This window comes from Microcaecilia unicolor, chromosome 11, assembly GCF_901765095.1.
Source record: "Microcaecilia unicolor chromosome 11, aMicUni1.1, whole genome shotgun sequence".
Lineage (NCBI taxonomy): Eukaryota > Metazoa > Chordata > Amphibia > Gymnophiona > Siphonopidae > Microcaecilia > Microcaecilia unicolor.
The window spans coordinates 158626679-158647189 of record NC_044041.1 but is presented as its reverse complement, the minus strand read 5'-3'; the positions used below and the strand labels follow the sequence as shown (position 1 = coordinate 158647189).

Here is a 20511-nt window from a genome sequence, read left to right as displayed (position 1 = left end):
TGTAACAGTAATCCACCTGCTCAGCTCTCTCCTTTCACCCAGTAAGTCACTCCATGCCAGGAGTTAAGCTCTGAATCAAAGAGTTTACTTAAACTTGGATTTTTTTAAGGCAAATGAATGGGACAATTCTAAGCAACTATATGCAGGCAGAGGTAGAAAAGAAAAATATTTCCAATCATTTACAATCCATAGTAGATTTTCATTGGAACACTCAAAGGATCAATATTCAGCATTTTTTTTAAATGCTGACCATTGTGGGCTACATTAGCTCTGGATATTCAGTGCCAGGCCATGTGTAGGCACTGGTACTGAATAAAGGGGGCTAATTGTCCTGCTGTTACCTACCAAAGCTTATGTGGACTCAGGGCCCACATAAGACCTCCAGGTTCAGTGGCTATGTTAGCCAAAGACCCTCTTCCCTTCACGGTAGTGGTATAATGACCAGGGAAGCAAGAGTCAAAGACAAGCTGGTTCAAAACTGTGCTGAGTATATATACCAGCACAGTTTCCCTCCAAGAGGTGTCTCCTCCTACCACTGTCAATCATAGGTAGGATAGCCAGCTTCTTTTTCCAGAAGCTATGGGGGTATGGAAGACTCAACATACAATAATATGGTAGAGCCACTAGAGGTCTCTGTAGTTTCTTTAGGGAGCAGAGCATGCCATATAAATACTGTTAAGCAATTCACTCCAGATGTGGCTGCATGTCTGTATTTCTTTAATCATGATGGTTAATTATTATATGTTCACTTGTATCATATGCAGGGGTTCTCTTAGGAATCTAATCTCAATCTGAGCAGGATGTTGCATTTGATTGTGGTGCTCTCGGCACTCTGTGCTGTTACGCTTGGTAAGTCCCTCAGTGATCATTTGCATGAAATAGTTTTGTCCAGTGCATAAGCTGTACAAATTTAGATGGAGCTGTTTGAATTGAGAATGTGTTTAGGAGAGGCATCCTGATAGCTGAAGGGCAGGGCATGAGTGTCAACCTTAGGGTTCTAGAAGGGGAGAACAGGAAACTGATTTGAAAGATGAGCTATTCTATTCCAGATACAAATAAGGAAAGAAAAGCCCAGAAATTCCTCAGAAATTCACAGGCTATTTACTCAAGTAAATTGCTACATGATACGTGGTTTTTGTATTTTCAAAGCTGTGTCAATTGTTTTATTTATGAAAACTCCCTGCAAACCTTCAGCTCTTTTTTTCCTATGTAATTTTCAAAGTGGATGTGTGTGTATATTTTCATTTTAAAAACTGGTGCAAGGTCCACAGCTGTGCTAGTAATTTGAAAATCTCAGGTGAGGAGGCCTGCTGCTGGTAGACCTGAGTATCTTGCCGTTCTTCTGTGCTGTCTTCCTCAAAATGCAGCAAGCAGTTTTCAGGTTTGTTGTTATCATCACTATCTTCGCCAGCAGTGGAACTGCCCTTCACATATATAGTTTTTTGCACTTTTACATGGAGGTGTCGAAAATTAGCACTTCCATGTATAATTGCTGGCATCTATATGTGGAAGCTATTGAGTGATGCTGCTCTTTTTGTGCAGGTATAGGTTTGTGAAATTTCTGTTTCCACAGTAATGCTTGCACATACACATGTATCTGGTGATGTCCTTATTGATATTATACAAAAGGCTCAGTGTTTAGCAGAGTCTTTCGTAAAACACCACCAGAACTGAGCATGTCCCAACCTGGATGTTCCAATTCCTGCCTCAACATTCTATGTAAAATGAAGGTTCATATGTAGTGAATTGAGGAATTTTGCTACCTATTGATTTGCTTTGTCCTGTTTAGCTTTTCTTTTCTGGAATGTAACCACCAATAAAAGTGTTTTTCTTTAAATATACCCAAGGTGAACCTTATCTCTTTTTGACTGAAAAAGGTGTGAGCAAAATCTAAAAAAAAATATTTCACTTAAGATCAGTTTAGGCTGTTTTCTTCCCCATCCAGCAGGAGCCTTTTACTTTATTGCATGAACTGCTCATGTGCTGTATGTTTCTATATCGTTTTAAAGTAGCAGCCACCTTTTTCTTCTTTTATGGAGGGCCTCCTGGGCTATCTGAATCCCCTCCGGAGAGACTGGCTACATTTAACATGCAAAATTATTCAAATGTATCCAGGAGTTGCCTCAGGAAACAGGTGGCTGTAAAATAATGTATTCTTTTCTTATTCCAACAGGCTGTCCATCCATTGTTTCCCGTGCTGCGTGGGGAGCTCGGCCTCCCCGGTGCAACAGCCCAGTAATGCAGAGCCAGCGACCCATGGCGATCATCCACCACACTGTGACCCCATCCTGCTACAGTCTGGCCTCCTGCAAAAGGCAGCTGCTGGGGATGCAGAACTACCACATGAACAGTCAAAAGTGGTGTGATATTGGCTACAAGTAAGAGAATAGTAAGCCGCATTGAGCCTGCCATGAGTGGGAAAAGCGCGGGGTACAAATGTAGCAAAAATAAAATAAATAGGACCAGAGTGGGGAAGCTGAGTATGGGGCAAAGGCTGTGTAGTGTACATGTGTGTTGATTTCCTTGCTAGTGACACATCAGGAGAAAAACTGTAAGGGAAATGTTGAACAGGACTTATCTATGTAAGTTTTACATGGATGAATCCTCTGCTTTCAAATTTCTGCCCCTCTGAAAGGAAAACTTTAGGCTGCTGTTTAAGTGGAAAAAGATAGGTGGATTGCACTGAATATTTGTACTATCTGTTTATCTTTTAGCCCTGCTCCCAGAATGTCTCCTCCTAAAGGGATAACATTTATCCGTACATCCTGATATCCTATCAAATGTTATGTATTCACCAGCATCAAATTAAATTTAAAAAAGATTGTGATTTAAAAGTTTCCTCTCTCTCACCAGCTAAGTGGTCCTTTTACAAAACCAAGGTAAAAAGTGGCCTGCGGTAGTGAGGGTGCGTCTTTTGGGTGTGTGCTGGGCCACCTTTTACTGCAACTAAGAAAAAGGACATTTTTTAATAGGCTGGGAAATAGGTGTGTACAAAAATTAAAACTAGCGTGTGCCTATTTACGACCTGAGCCCTTATTGCCAGCCATTGACCTAGCGGTAAGGGCTCATGCGCTACCTGCATGGTAACCATGCAGCATGCGCCAATGTGGCTGCGCTGCTGATTACCTCCAGGAACGCCTCCCGCAGTAGAAAATAGAAAAATATTTTCTACCACAGGATTTGGTGCACGTCAAACTCAGAATTACATATGCACCACCCCGGCAGTAGTGCTGATTTGGTGCATGCTAACCATGCATTAGCCCTTCTGCAGCTTTGTAACAGGGCCCGTGAATTTGTTCAAATTGTTGCCCAGCCAAACTTCTTCTGTCCAATAAAGGATTATACTAGAGGCATTTCCAAAGCATGGTTTTATCTTATTGTTTATTTATATTTCTTCTTTTATCACAGTTTTGGCTGGTCATCAGTAGCAGGCCAAAGTTACCTAATTCTAGCAGAGCTCAGAGGGGAAAAACTTTTAAAGTAAACATATGGATTGTGTGGTACAGAAATGTTTAAATAAATAAGTAAAGGGCTTGGTATTCAGCGCCACTTAACCGTGTAGGAGAGGCCCCTGACTGGGCCATGCATGGATTTCAGCAGTACATAACCAGATAGTACTGCTGAGGATCTGAGAAGACTGCTGTGCAGTGGTGTAGCCACACCCAAAATTTTCACGCCATTGTTAAGGCTGGTGGGGATCTCTAAACCCCACTGGCTGCACTGCAGAGGTCCTACCGCAAGAACTGTTCCCTCTCCTAATCTCTGCAGCTGATGGCACTATCCAAGTACTGCCATCATGCTCCCTCCCCTTGCTGCACATGCTCAATTTTCGTGCATGTGCAAAAACCAAGCATGCATGAAGGACAGGGCAGTAGCAGCGCTTCACACTCAAGCAGGCTACAAGTTGCTGCTGTGTCCTGCCTACAAGGCAACAGGAAGTGTGCATCAGAGAGAGAGTGGGATCCAGCAGCGATTTACAGCACACTTGAGCACAAGGCTCTGTGGTGCATTGCTCTTCTTTACAGTGCTGATGCTGTTGGAGCATAAAAAAAAAGAAAAAAGGAACGCTGATAGGAAGGTCTGAGAGGAGCAGACCACAGGGGGTAGAAAGAAGGGATGATGCTGGACCATGTGGGGGTGGGACAGGAAATATGCGTAGAATCATGCTCAGACCCTCAGTAGGAGTCTGAGCTTCCCCAGTAGGTGTGTGTGTGTGTGGGGGGGGGGGGGGGGGGGGGGGGGGGTTACCTGCCAAAGCGAAAGTCTCCTAACATGGGAGACTTGGATGGTCTGTCAATGCTAGTGCATGGATTAGGCCCAACATTGAATATCTGGGTCTGATTTTGCTTGTGGCAGTCAGTGTTGCAAAATCTGCTGACCACCATGGCTGAATATGGGGCTCACATGTATTCAGCAACTGAATTTCACTGCTGACTATATAGGTTTTCTTATGCTTGCAAAATGGCCAGTTATATGTATAAGTGCTGACAATTCTTTTTAAATCCCTTAAGCAGTTGGCACTGCTGCCAACTGCACAAGTGCTTTTGAATATCAATCTGAAAACCTCGTTAACAAATCCTACCAAAGTGTTAAGAGCTCCAATACTAGAAACGACGTACAGTTATAAAGAGGGAGGGACCGATGTTGGAGGACTGTTTCAAAATAATTCAAAGAACACTGCTCAACTTGCTGATATACATGTGACCACTACAGAAAACCAAATAAAGTGAAAAAAAACAGCATAAATGAGAGAAACAAACAAAAAGACAAAAAAAAAAAAAAAAAAGAAAAGAAAAAGGCAAAGAGTGAAGCCTCAAAGTTAACGTGACACAGGTGGAGAAAAAAGCCAAATGGTATAAAAACACAATGGTACAATGGTAAAAAGTTAGGGTTGGAATTCCTGAAAAAGTGGGTCTTCAAATTTTTCCGTTATGTTTACTTGGGTTTCAGACCATATCTTCCAGTGTGTTTGTTGCACTCACACTGGCTTTGACATACTCTGATTGTTCGCCTTTTTAGGGTGGAGTTTTTTTTTATTTGGCTTTTTTCTCCACCTATGCCATATTTTGTGTTAGTGACAGGGAGTAGGCTGGTGATAATTTCTGCTGTAGTCCCTGTTGTTGAGACTTTGTCCTGGAGAGGGCGTTTAGCTGAGGCTTCACTCTTTGCCCTTTTCTTTGTTTTTTTGTCTTTTTGTTTGCTTCTTTCATTTGTACTGTTTTTTTTTTTTTGGGGGGGGGGGGGGGGTTGCACTTTATTTGGTTTTATGTAGTGGTCACATGTATGTCAGCAAGTTGAACACTGTTGTTTGAATTATTTTGAAATTTGCCCTATTCCATCTGTGGATATTGTATTTTTGATAAAGAATTTGAGGGGACTATTTCAGTCATATCTTACCTGTTTCGGTCTTTCCTGCAGTTTCCTGATTGGTGAAGATGGTCAAGTGTATGAAGGACGTGGTTGGTACAGAGTTGGAGTCCATGCTGGGAATGTCAATCCATCATCCATTGGGATTGCCTTTATTGGCAATTTTTCAAGTAAGCTTTATGTGTTACTTTCCCATTTTTCACTCAACTGTACACACCCTCTCTCACCACAAACCTGCTATGCTCTGTTTTCCTTTCTATAGAGGGACAATCTCTTATCTTATCCAAATTAATTACTGTTTTCCCTGTCTCCCTACCCTGAAAGTTCCCTAATTCCCAGAGGCATTGGTAGGTGTTTAAAAGATCCAAGCTCTTATAAGCTCCCTTCTTCATTCAACCCTGAGATTTTGATAAATAACTCAACGTTCTCCATCAAATGCTTACTCCCCTTCCCCTGAGAACAATCTTTTGAAGCACACGATTAGACACCATTGGGCTGATATCTTGAGTCAGGATAACTGGATGTTATTCAGCTGACTAATCTGGTTCACCTAATTGGATAAGGCTGCCTCATTCTGTTAAATTGTCAGAGTTATTATACCCCTAAATAGTCATTCTCAACCCCTTTTCAACATTTGTTGGCTTGTAAAGAATAAAAAGTGTAATAAACTCTCTATGTTTCTATAGAAAGAGTAACAGGCATGGGAGTTTCCATGCTGGTATCATCACATGGGACTATTTCAGTTCCTGTTTTTCCATGGACCTTGTCTGATGTCTTTTCTTTTGTCTCTGTGTTTTTTTTTTCTAGGTTAAGGTCATTATTTTAGAAACATATCCATATATAGATAGTGATGTTTACATGTGTTTATCACATACATGTGGAAATGCTGATTTCAGAGATCCACACCATACAGAGATTACAAAAGAGTGTGGATTAGGCGGGACTAAAATTTACATGCGTATTTCCCATTTTACAAAGGGAATACATGTGTGTGGGGAAAAACATACACGCAAACTGTGCACAGCGGTTTTTACATCAGCTCAAAAGCACACATAGGTTGTACAAATGTACTTGTTTCAGCCAGAGCTTTACACAAAATATTAAGGGAGTCATTCTTCTTTATTTCCTCCTCCAAAATGAAACCAACTTAAAATTGCAGCCTCACTACTTAATTGGTGGCTCTTACACATATAGGTTTGAATAATGGAGAACTACACATGGAAATGGCATCACTTACATGTGGAAGTTATAAAATCATTACATCTGTGTGTGTAAGGAAAGAATTCTTCATGTAGAAATAGAATCTACCAGGCCTATGCCTTTCATTTTTTTTCAATGTGAAGATGTCAACTCCTGCAGCATGTGTCAGCAAATACATGTGCACCCCTGCAGGTACTTTAGAAAAATCTCTACATCAGAAAATCCTTTTCTAAAATACCTCCAGAATTGAGCACATCGCGATCTGAACATCTCAATTCTGATCTCTGTGTTCTAGTAAAAAAATGGCTCTAAGTTTGATAAATTTCTTAAAATCAGCTCGGTTATCTTTCCCTGACATTTAGAAAGCCTTAAGGTTTTTTAAAATCATTTTTCAGTTTTCCTTATTTTTGGTATGGACACATTCTGAACCAACATGGGTGCATCTAATAGCATCAGTGGAGATTTCAACCATCAACCCATTTGATTCTGCATTGGCTAGTTTTTTTGAAAAATGTGTTAGATAGGAAAGACTATCCACAACAAGAAGTGTTGGTGTAGCAGCAGGACCATATTGAAGACCAGTAAGTTACAACTTGTACCTCCAGTGCCTTGGGCCCAAACATGACTCCTCTGGCTACATTAAGTGCTAAAAGATGGTAACTCCCACTTCAGGCACAGGCAGCTTCTTGTGACTCTGGGCAAGTCACTTAACCGTCCATTGCCCCATGTAAGCCGCATTGAGCCTGCCATGAGTGGGAAAGCGTGGGGTACAAATGTAACAAAATAAAAAAAAATAACTAGAGGACTTTGTGGCCATGAAGAGTAAAGATAATTGATCTTTGATAAGTCTGTATCTGATCAGATGCATTGGCATTAGAGATATTGGCCTTGAGTGACCCAGAAGGTGCACTAAATGGTGGTGGTACATAGCATCAAGGACACATTGATTGCCCTTGAAGTTAAGAATCAGTGGAGGCCTTAAGGACCACCCACTGTCAAAGTCCGTCCTACCCCAAATCATCTATTGAGTATGATGCTTTGGTACCATCATGAGGAATCCTTATGTTGGCCATCAAGCAAAGGAAGCATTTCACTTAGAATGATCATTGTGCTGGCTCAATATTGGACTCTTTTTTTTTATTAATAGTTTAATATTCAGATTCATTCAAAGTTTTGCAAATATGTCACGTAATTGCTGAAGAATCTTGAAAAATCTGCTGCAGAATTTGCAGATTTTTGCCACAGAATCTTGAAAATTCTGGCACTGGAAATTATGGGTCGTGTATATAGAATAACCATAACCTCAACCCATATATATATGCCGATGATGTGACAATATACATCCCTTTCAAACAAGACATCAAAGAAATCTTCAACAAAATCAATCAAAGTCTATACATCATGAACACATGGGCAGATGCATTTCGTCTGAAATTAAATGCAGAAAAAACTCAATGCCTGATACTCACCTCCCAATACAACACAAATGAATTCACCGCGATAAATACACCAAGCCTAAATCTTCCAATCTCAGAAATGCTAAAAATCCTTGGAGTCACTATCGACCGCCACCTAACACTCGAAACCCACGCAAACAACACAACTAAAAAGATGTTCTACTGCATGTGGAAATTGAAAAGGATAAGACCATTCTTCCCAAGATTCGTCTTTCGCAGCCTAGTGCAATCCCTCATCCTCAGTCATCTGGATTACTGCAACTCACTATACGCAGGTTCCAAAGAACAAATACTGAGGAAACTCCAAACAGCCCAGAATACAGCAGCCAGACTCATCTTCAGAAAACCAAAATATGAAAGCGCAAAACCACTACGAGAGAAACTACACTGGCTTCCACTTAAGGAACGCGTCACTTTTAAAGTATGCACCTTACTCCACAAGATCATTTACGGCGAAGCCCCAGCCTACATGTCCGAGTTGATAAACCTGCCACCCAGAAACGCTAAAAGATCATCCCGAACATACCTCAACCTCCACTTCCCTAATTGCAAGGGCTTGAAATACAAGACTCTACACGCGTCAACCTTTTCCTATATGAGCACGCAGCTTTGGAATACACTGCCATGCAACCTAAGAACAATTCACAAACAAGCTTTCTTCCGCAAATTATTGAAGACCCATCTTTTCGAAAAAATTTACGGAAAGAGCCAAAACACATAGAGTCCACACTCACTAATCTTCAATGCACCATACATCCACTTCTGATCTCTCATCCCCAGTAATCTCACATCACTCATACATTTACTCACAGAAAGATGTACACCATATGTCTTTGTGTCTTAATTCTGCCCTTTAAGCTTCCCATTGTCTCCTTCCAATGTTTCAATGTCTATGTCCCATTGTTACATTCTTAACGATACTTCGATTGTCTCGCATAACTCTGCACAATGTAATCCATAACCAAGTTGTAACATATTGTATTTCCATTATTCATATCATATTGTAAGCCACACTGAGCCCGCAAAAAGGTGGGAAAATGTGGGATAGAAATGCAATAAATAAATAAATACAATGCTATAACAGGTCACCTAACATGGAAAGGAGGTATGTGCATAAATGATGCCATTTAGGGTCTGATTTTATAAAAGGATGCCTATCAGGGGCATTTTCGAAAAAGAAGGGTGCCCGTCTTCCGACACAAAAATTGTGAGATGGGCGTCCTTCTCTCAGGGTTGCCCAAATCGGCATAATCGAAAGCCGATTTTGGGCATCCTCAACTGCAGTCCATCGCGGGGACGAACAAAGTTCATGGGGGCGTGTCGGAGGCATAGCGAAGGCAGGACTGGGGCGTGCTTAACAGATGGGCGTCCTCGGACGATAATGGAAAAAAGAAGGGCGTCACTGACGAGCATTTGGCCGACTTTACTTGGTCCATTTTGTTTCACGACCAAGCCTCAAAAGGTGCCCAAACTGACCAGATGACCACCAGAGGGAATTGGGGATGACCTCCCCTTACACCCCCAGTGGTCACCAACCCCCTCCCACCCTAAAAAAAAATAAAAAAAATTTTTTCCAGCCTCTATGCCAGCCTCAAATGTCATACCTAGCTCCATGACAGCAGTATGCAGGTCCATGGAGCAGTTTTAGTGGGTGCAGTGCACTTCAGGTGGGCGGACCCAGGCCCATCCCCCCTACCTGTTACACTTGTGCTGGTAAATGTGAGCCCTTCACAACCCACCCGAAACCCACTGTACCCACATGTAGGTGGCCCCCTTCACCCCTTAGGGCTATGGTAGTGGTGTACAGTTGTGGGGAGTGGGTTTTGGGGGGGGGTGGTGGTGGGCTCAGCACCCAAGGTAAGGGAGCTATGCACCCGGGAGCAATTTCTGAAGTCCACTGCAGTGCCCCCTAGGGTGCCCGGTTGGTGTCCTGGCATGTGAGGGGGACCAGTGCACTACGAATGTTGGCTCCTCCCATGACCAAATGCCTTGGATTTGGTTGTTTTTGAGATGAGCGTCCTCGGTTTCCATTATTGCCGAAAACCGGGGACGACCATCTCTAAGGTTGACCTAAATGTTGAGATTTGGGCGTCCCTGACCGTATTATCGAAACGAAAGATGGACACCCCGCCCCTTCGCCAGGACGTCCTTAGAGATGGGCGCCCTTAGAGATGGTCATCCCTGTTCGATTATGCCCCTCCACGTGTGAAATCTGAAAAAGTAGCTATTTTAAGCATACTTTATAAAGCAATATAGGCAGGGCCGGTCTTAGGCCAAGGCGACCGAGGCGGCCGCATAGGGCCTCGCGCTTAGGGGGGGCCCCGCGCGGCGCGCATCGCCTCAATGCCTGCAGCAGTACTTTATAAAGCAATATAGGCAGGGCCGGTCTTAGGCCGAGGTGACCGAGGCGGCCGCATAGGGCCTCGCGCTTAGGGGGGGCCCCGCCCGATGCACCTCGCCTCACCTCAATGCCTGCAGCAGTGATCTATCTCCCGTCCTCTCCTCCCGCACGACTTGCACCTTCCCCCACTCTCACCATCCACGTTGGCGCTTGTTTTTAAAGTCCTGAGGAGTTCTACCTCCAACACCGGCAATTCACATAGCCAGCCTTCTGCCAGCATCGGAGCCTCTCCTCAGACGCGTCCCACCTCCGCACAAGACAGGAAGTTGCATTAGAGGAGGCGGGACACATCTGAGGAGAGGCTCCGACGCTTGCAGAAGGCTGGCTATGTGAATTGCCGGTGTTGGAGGGAGAATGCCTCTGAGGAAATAAATTTAGAAGAAAATGTGAGCCTGCTGACACTTCCACATCCGTGAGATGCATAGAAGGAAAAGGGGAGGGAAGGCAGGACAGGCTGGAAGCCAGACAGTGAGGTGAGGGGGACAGCAATAGTGAGGGCTGCAGAAAATAGCAGCAGAAGGAAAAGTTTGTTCCTCAGTCAGAAATTAGAAGCAGACTCTATAAACAGCCTGATGAGGAGAGCAGGTATCCCCCACCCCTTTCCCTCCCCATCCTGATGTCTGTTCCCACCCCACCCTCCTCAGCCTGCACATGCCAGCTGGCACTCAGCCCTGATGCTGTGCTACCACCAGGGCATCCACGGGCTTCTGATTTGAACAAATGCTCCTCATCTTGCTGAAATGTGATCAGCAGCACTGTAACTTCCACCATAGTCTCAGCACAGTCCGACCCGTCTGGCTGCTCCCTTTTATCTATCTTCCAATCTGTCTACAATTGGCTTGATGCTTAAAGGCGCACACAATTAAAGCTGGTGTCAGAAGTGGTACTTGATGTCCAGTTTCCAGTTGACACAGTTCTTCTGCATGACTTATGATGAGTGTTACAAGGGAAGAGAGGAGAAATGTTGAGCAGGAATAGAGGGAAGGAAAGACAAAGGAAGGAGATGCACATGGTGGAGGGGAAGGGAGAGAGAAGAAATGCTGGACATGGATGTAGGGTAGGGGAGGAAAGTAGATGCACATGGATGGAGGGGAGTGAGGAGAAATGCTGGATATGGATGGAAGGAAAATTGCTGAATTTAAGGGCTGGATCGGAACACTTTGAACATAGATGCTGAAACTGGAGAAAGGATAGGGACAGGGCTACAGATGGTAGACAGGACATAGGAGGATGGGGACATGGTGGGAGAAAAATTATCAAATGGAAAGAAGACACTGCATAAAACAGAAGACACTGGGACCAAAGCGAATAGAAAAACTAAATGATCAGACAACAAAGGTAGAAAAAAGTATTTTATTCAGAATTTATTAATTGGAATTTGTCAGCTTTCTGAAATGTGCATCTGTGATATTTTGCATGTAAGTTTCAGTTTTTCTAGTATTGCTGCATGCTGAGTCTGACTTCTTGAGGTAACTTTCCACAGTTCAGTATTTTGCCTTCATATCTATTGTCATGTGTTTTTCATGTGTGATCAAGGTGCAGTATTCTGCTAGCGTGTAGTATTTGCAGCCCTTTTTGGGTTTTTTTTTCACTAGGTTGTGTACTGGTGTTTTACAGCCCGGTGTAATTACAGTGCTGCCTTTCCACTCATAAGGTTGTAGTTCGTCCTTTCCTTGGAATTAGTGCTGTTATGATTTGGTAAGGTTATGAGTGTGTTTTTGCACAAGTTTGTGTATAGTGTTTTGCAGTGGAGAGATTGTGTGTTGGCCTTACTAAGGTGGCACCAAAACATCAGAAAGGGTGTAGAGCCTAAATCGCGACACACTACCTCTTGAAGGATCTACATATGGTCATTAATAAAAGGAACTTATTGTGAACACTATCCACCTTAAAAGGGTGTTTTGTGGCTCTACATGAGAATTGTGATATTATGATCCCTTGCTTCATATTGTTGACGGTCTGCATTTTCCGTATGGGTGGTATATTGGTGTATTAGGGTCTGCCCAGTGTAATATTTATGGTACAGTAAGGTTCTGAGTGTGTTTTTGCACAAATTTGTGCATAGTGTTTTGCAGTTGAGCGATTGTGGTTAGTATAAGCTTTGAGCAACCACTTTATTCTTTGTCATATGATACATATCTAATATCCTTAATTAAAAGTCTATCTCTAATATAGCTGATTTATGGAAACATTTGGTACTGTAAATGTGTTGTGGTTTTGTCTTTAATGGGAACCTATGCACTTACTTACATCTTTTTTGGCTACTTGGGGTTGGGGATCTCTGTGTTGCCTCTCTGGTTTGATGGGTTACAGAGTAATAGGGGAATTTGAAAGTACTGGATCTTTTCTTAATATTTTTCCTTTATTCTCCTTTGTTATGAGAATTGGAATTACTAATTGTAGTTGACTTGAACTGAATAATTTCTGGGGAGGGGGGTCATGATAGCATTGTGCTTATTATTTCAATCAGTTTTTCTGTACAAGTTTAGCTTCATTTGTCTTTATTTGAAATTTCATAAATAAAAACTTTTCTAAAAATTGAATAATCTTATCAATGGGGTGGAGCTAGGGCAGAGGCGGGGCTAGGTTGGGGCCCCACCCCATTGGTCTGCACAGGGCCCCACACTTGCTAAGACCGGCCCTGAATATAGGCACCCATGTGCCTTTGTAAAATAGGCATCCATAATTGGTCCCTTAATGTGCAAATGCTGATGCACGCATTTACACCTGCTCCACATCTGCTCACATATTTTGTAAACTATATAGGTACATCACAACTCCACCCCTGCTCCACTTAAACTGTACTCCATAGAATGCCTACATATGGAGTGGAGGAGTGGCCTAGTGGTTAGAGCACCGGTCTTGCAATCCAGAGGTGGCCAGTTCAAATTCTACTGCTGCTCTTTGTGATCTTGGGCAAGTCACTTAACCCTCCATTGCCTCAGGTACAAACTTAGATTGTGAGCCCTCCTGGGACGGAGAAATATCCATTGTACCTGAATGTAACTCACCATAAGCTACACCTGAAAAAGGTGTGAGCAAAATCTAAATAAATAAATATACTCTATGTATAAATACACACCATCTTATTGGCACACATACTTATACACCTGTATATGGCTGCACAATTTTATAGAAAACCTTTTCCACATTTAAAACAAGCTTTATATGTGGCGACATTTCTATAAAATTACCCATAGGAACAGGGGCGTAGCCAGACACCCAATTTTGGGTGGGCCTGGGCCCAAGATGGGTGGGCAGAAGAACCCCGCCTCATCCCACAGATGATGTGGTCTCTCCTCTCACCTGCATGCCATATGGTCTCTCAAATATCCTCCCTCTCCTGCATACCTTTTAAATAGCAGATTTTCACCGGCAACAGGCAGCAACTAATACACACAGCTGATGTTGGCTCCATACCCTTCCCTCTGATGCAACTTCCTGTTTCCGCCTAGGCAAGAATACATCAGAGCGAAGGCTATGGGACGGGTGCGAGCAGTATGCATCAGTCACTGCTCACTGCAGGTGAAGATCTGCTATTTACAAGGTATGCAGGAGGGACAGTTGTTGGGAGTTTTCGGCTGGTGAGGCTTGGGGATCCCTGCCAGCCACATTATAGCTATGCTGGTACTAGGTGGGCCCGGGCCCAAAGTGGGTGGGCCTGGGCCCACTCACGCCCACCCTTGGCTACGCCACTGCATAGGAAGAGGATGTACATATTTTTCTATTTAAAATTGCCACATGGAAAGTACAGACAAATATGGGCACCTGCTCTTTGGCATACACAAATTTCCCAGTTCATTATATGTTCACACATGCACATATTACTTAAGTATATAGATCCAAAGCCCACTGCACCCCCACCAAGGGGGAAGACCTTATGCATATAAAGTGTGTGCGCATAAATTTAGGCACCTATGCTCCAGGTAATTTTATGATTGTAATTTCTGGATGTAACATTTTGCTTTACCCACAGAAATGTATTTTAAAATTATCCCTATAATTCATTTAACATAGTAAGTGACGGCAAATAAAGACCTGAATGGTCCATCCAGTCCGCCCAACAGTCACATTCATTCTCAATTCAAGATTAAATCAACAATGAACATGATATTTTATACTTGATCATTATTATTATTAACATTTGTATAGCGCTACCAGACACACGCAGCGCTGAACACTTGACAGAGACAGTCCCTGCTCAATAGAGCTTACAATCTAAAACCTTCTTTACTGTTTCTGGGACACAGATCGTAGAAGTCCGCCTGGCTCTGTCCTTATGTTCCAACTACTGGAGTTGCCATCAAAGCCTACTCCAGCCTTTCTGAATCTGTCTTGTCATTTGCGGGACACAGACTGTAAAAGTCTGCTCAGCACTGTCCTCCTGTTCCAAAGTACTGGAGTTTCCGTTGAAGCTCTCTCCAGGCAAACCTAAACCGGATTGCTACATGTGGGACTCAGACCATACAAGCCAGCCCAGCACCGACGTTGTTGATATAGCCAGAGTTGCCATCTAAGCACCACTTGACATGCAAACACATATGCAACCCTTTAAGTTTTGTTTTTTATACCATTCATTTTCTAATTAGAGATCTTCTGTGTTCATCCCACACCATTTTAAATTCCGCCACAGTTTTTTCTCCACCACCTCCCTCGGGAGGACATTCCAGGTATCAACCACACTCTCTGTGAAAAAGAATTTCCTGACATTCCTCCTAAGTCTACCACCCTGCAACCTCAATTCCTGTCCTCTAGTTCTACCATTTTCCCTTCTCTGAAAAATATCTGTTTCTATATTAACACCTTTTAAGTATTTAAATGTCTGTATTATATCTCCTCTGTCCCTCCTCTCCTCTACGGTATATATATTCAGGTCTTCCAGTCTCTTCTCATACGTCTTTTGGTGCAATCCCCATATCATTTTTGTCACCTTTCTCTAGACCGCTTCTTCTTACATCTTTAGCAAGAGCTAAATTGGCTTCCTTGCTTACATGGAACTAAATAGGCTCACCTCTTTTTCTGGTTGGAGAAGCTCTGTTTTCTTTGTGTAGTAATCGGGAGGACTGGGAGGGGGCGGGGCGGGGTGGGAGGTGTGTTGCAGCGGCGGTGGGGGTTTGGAGGGGGTTCAGGGGCTTTGAGGGGGGGTGAGCGTTGCTTGTGGGGGGTGGGTTGGCGGCGCCTCTCAACTCCGTGAAGGCAGCTGGCATTTGCTGTTGTCTCTGCAGCCGCTCCTCTCCCCTCAGACGTCGCTGTGCTCCTCTGGGGTTTCCTCCAGGGGCAGTGACGTGCAGCGGAGAGGAGGAGTGGCTGCAGAGACGACAGCCAATGGCAGATGTCTTTCTGGAGCCCTGTTTCAGTTTTGTTCTGTTTTTTGGTTTGTGTACGTCAGGCACAGGCAGCTCCTTGTGACTCTGGGTAAGTAACTTAACCCTCCATTGCCTCATGTAAGCCGCATTGAGCCTGCCATGAGTGGGAAAGCGCGGGGTACAAATGTAACAAAAACAAAACAAAACAAAAATATATATATATACACACACACACATACATACATTAAGTGAAGAAATATTTTCTCTGATTTCTTTTAAATTTACTATTTAGTAGCTTGATATTTGTAGAATGTGCCTACAAATTAATTAAACTCTGAAATTCGTTGCCAGAGAATGTGGTAAAAGTCGTTAGCTTAGCAGGGTTAAAAAAAGTTCAGATAATTTCCTAAAAGAAAATTCTATAAGCTATTATTAAGATGGACTTGGGAAAATCCACTGTTTATTTCTAGGATAAACAGCTTAAAATCTGTTTTACTGTTCTGGGATCTTGCCAGGTACTTGTGATCTGGATTGGTCACTGTTGGAAACAGGATACTGGTTTTGATGGACTTTCAGTCTGTCCCAGTGTGGCAACACTTATGTTATTATGGTTTTACCCACTTAATTTACTTTGGGGTACTTTTCTTAATGAGAGCTAACAGATTTGGATGCTAATGATTAGCATGTGCTAAATGATAAGATGCCCATAGGAATATAATGGATGTCTTATTTAGCACACACTAATCATTAGCACTCGCTAAATCTGTTAGCACGCCTTAGTAAAAGGATCCCTTAGTATTTGCAAGGGGGCATACACAGGGATGGAGCATGAGTGAACATAGGTGCAGTTCGACTTAGGTACATAACTTACAGAATACTGTAAATTATACACATTGCTGCTGTAGGTGCCCACATACTTTGCTGGCATAAGTGTGGGTGCCTAGATGTTAGGTGCTTTGATACCGAGTTACACTAGTATTTTATAATTGAATCAAGGTGTCTAGGTTCCTTTCACATGGCCTTGGGGCACCTAAATGGAGGCACCTAGTTATAGAATTGCTCTCTTTAGAGATTTCACCTAAAACTGCATGATGCAAGAGATAGCCTCATGAAATAATGATGAATTAATTACATTTCTCCTCACTTCTTACTCATGGATCATGAAACTGACTGGTTAACCTCTCTAAGATCTTGTCTAATGAGTCTGTGCCATACCACTGCCTCTTAACCAATACCAGGAGGATCACACAAACTTAAGGCACAAGATTCACAGATCATTGTTTGATATTTTACAGATAGACTGCCAAACTCAAAAGCCATCAATGCTGCAAAGAACCTGATCCAGTGCGCCGTCTCACGGAACAGACTGAGGTCGAACTATGCACTAAGGGGCCACCGTAATGTGATGAATACCGCTTGTCCTGGAAACACCCTCTACAGGAATATCCTGGCCTGGAAAAATTTCAGAGCCTGAGCTCCTTCCACAGATCTGTACATTGCTTGCCTCATGAATTCTCAATCTACTGCTTAAGGCACTGCAGCAACATGCTTACACCAATCTCGCCAAGCTTCTGTTTCTGTTCTGTTCTAAGAAATTCAGTTTCTAATTACAAAATAAATATAGTGTGAGGAAAAAACTGATTGTGATTAAGTTCTTTACCTTATAAGCATGACCTCCTCAGACTACATCTATGAAAGACAATTCATTCATTGTCTGGCATGAAGGGGTTTAACATTTCAGTGAGAAGTGGGATTTTGATTATTATTTCGTTAAAATAATCTTCTGTCCTGCACCATCTATGACTCTGGGTGGTTTACAACCAACATAACATAAAATAAAATAAATCAAAATGCAATAAAATCTTTAAACATCATAACTATAATAACCTGCTGCTAAATCACAGTTTTCACTTCAACAACTAAACAAAGGTCTGCTGAAAAAGAAACAATTACAGTTGTTTTCTAAAAGTGATTATTGATGGGTTTTATCATAAATTCAGTGGCAAGATGTTCCATAATTTTGGGCCAGTAATCATAAAAATGAAATCTCTGTATTCCTCCAGTCTGACAGATTTAAAAGAGAGCACAACAAATACGTAGATATTTATCCATGGATCTGAATTTTTGGGCTGATCTATAGATTAATTGATTTTCAAAATTTCTATACCGCTTAAATCAAAGCAGTTTATACGAAACAAACAAAATATATATAAAATATAGGCTAAAAATATAAAACACAATAATCAACAAAAACAAAACATTAATTCTGCTGATATTACAATATACTGTTGTAATGCCACAAAGCTGTCTCAATCAAAATTACAGGAAGGCCTCAGTAAAAATCATTTAAACTGTGAAGCCTCTGCACATAGCCATAATTGAGCCTTCAAAGAATTCCACAGAGAAATCCCAGCTATAGAAAAAGCTGAAAGCTGTGCGTTATGGTATCTCACATGAACAGATGAATCGAGTGAAAGATGCATTGCCGTTTCTAATCATGAAGTCCTACTGGGATGGTATATACAAAAACAATCCAAGTATTGTGGAGTTGACAAATATATTACTTGATGAATGAAACAAAGAACTTTGTACTGTATCCGAAACTGAACTGGCAACCAATGCAACTGTTTTAAGACAGGGGAGATATGTGTCACCCTAGATACTCCAGTAACTAATCTGGCCACTGCATTTCAGGGTGGCAGTAAGACAGAAAGGAAATGCATCTTATAGGGGTCCTTTTACTAAGGTGTGCTGATGTATTTAGCGCGCGCTAATGAGTAGCACATCCTAAATGCCATGGGCTGCATGGGACTTAATGCAAACTAATTCGTTAGAGTGCGCTAAATCTGTTCATGCACCTTAGTAAAAGGACCCTATAGTGCTTTAAAAACTAAAGAAACAATTTTGAAACATATCCTCCATAACACTGGAACCAATGTAGTTGCATTAAGATTGGAGTAATATGTTCCTGGCAAGACACTCCTGAAATCAATCTGGCTATGGCATTCTGGGCCATTTGAAGAGCTCTAATTGAACACATGAGCAACCCTATTAACAAAGTATTAAATTAATCAAACAGAAGAAATATAAAGGCCTGTAGTATAGTATGAAAATTTTTAACACTCATAAAATCACAAAGATTTCTCAGGAATTTCAATTTAAAGAAACTCTGCTGTACAATTCTTTTGTGTTGTGGCCTCATGGATGACAAAGAGGCATACTTCAAAACACTTAGATTTACAAAGTTCCATAGGTTACTATCCGCCTTATTTTCGAAAGTGATGGCGCACAAATCTGTATAATTGAAAGCCGATTTTGGGTGCCTTCAACTACACTCCGTCACGGAAATGGCCAAAGTTGACGGGGGGGGGGGGGGGGGGGGGGGTCGGAGGTGTGGTGAAGGCAGGACTGGGGCGTGGTTATCGGCCGAGAGATCGGCGCCTTCATCTGATAATCGAAAAAAATGGCCGTTTTTAGCGGGAATTTAGGTCACTTTTTTTGGACCCTTTTTTTCACGAACAAGTCTCAAAAAAGTGCTCTAAGTGACCAGATGTGGATCACCTCCCCTGACTCCCCCAGTGGTCACTAACCCACTCCCACCACAAAAAAAGACCTTTAAAAACTTTTCCCCAGCCTATATGCCAGCCTCAAATGTCATACCCAGCTCCATCACAGCAGTATGTAGGTCCCTGGAGCAGTTTTTACTGGGTGCAGTGGACTTCAGGCAGGGTGGACCCAGGCCCATCCCCCCTACCTCTTACACTTGTGCTGGTAAATGGGAGCGCTCCAAACCGCCCCCAAAACCCACTGTATCCACATTTAGGTGCCCCCCTTCAGCCATAAGTGCTATGGTAATGGCGTAGAGTTGTGGGCAGTGGGTTTGGGGGGGGGATTTGGGGGGCTCAGCACCCAAGGGAAGGGAGCTATGGACTTGGGGAGGTATTTTACTTTTTTTTTTTTGTTACTAGTGCCCCTGCTAGGGTGCCCGGTTGATGTCCTGGCATGTGAGGGGGACCTGTGCACTACGAATCCTGGCCCCTCCCACGACCAAATGCCTTGGGATTGTTCGTTTTTGAGCTGGATGCCTTCGGTTTCCATTATCGCTGAAAACCGAGGGCGCCCATCTCAAATCCGCCCAAATCCTAGGCATTTGGCCGGTTCCAACCGAATTTCCGACAGAAAAGATGGACGCCCATCTTTTTTGAAAATACAGTTCGGACCACCCCTTCTCGTAGATGTTCCCGGAGATGGGCGGCCCGTTTCGATTATGCCCCTCCACTGGGCTCATTTTCAAAAGAGAAAAATGTCCAAAGTGGCATATTTTCAAAACCAATTTTTAGACTTTTTCTATGACGTCCGTCACATGCGCATTCAAATCACAAGGGGGCATGTTAGGGGTGTGTAAAGGGCAGGATCTGGGTGTTCCTAACACTTGGACATTTTTCTGCCATAATGGAACAAAACAAAAACATCTAGGGCTATAAGTTGGATGTTTTGGTCTAGACCTGTTTTATTAACAAATTAGCCACAAAAAGAGCCCTAAATGACCACTGGAGGAAATTTTTTATTTTTGTTACATTTGTACCCCGCGCTTTCCCACTCATGGCAGGTTCAATGCGGCTTACATGGGGCAATGGAAGGTTAAGTGACTTGCCCGGAGTCACAAGGAGCTGCCTGTGCATGAAGTGGGAATCGAACTCAGTTCCTCAGGACCAAAGTCCACCACCCTAACCACTAGGCCACTCCTCCACAGGGATGATCTCCCATTACTCTCCCATTG

The 20511-nt window shown here is 42.8% G+C and overlaps 1 protein-coding gene across 1 annotated transcript; it reads left to right on the top strand.

Annotated features, from left to right (window-relative positions):
* Positions 1-800: 800 nt before the first annotated feature.
* Positions 801-17545, top strand: PGLYRP1 (peptidoglycan recognition protein 1). Its single transcript, XM_030219668.1, has 4 exons — positions 801-849; positions 2174-2378; positions 5419-5537; positions 17027-17545. The coding sequence occupies exons 1-4, from the start codon at positions 801-803 to the stop codon at positions 17203-17205; spliced, it is 552 nt and encodes a 183-aa protein (XP_030075528.1). The 3' UTR covers positions 17206-17545.
* Positions 17546-20511: the final 2966 nt, after the last annotated feature.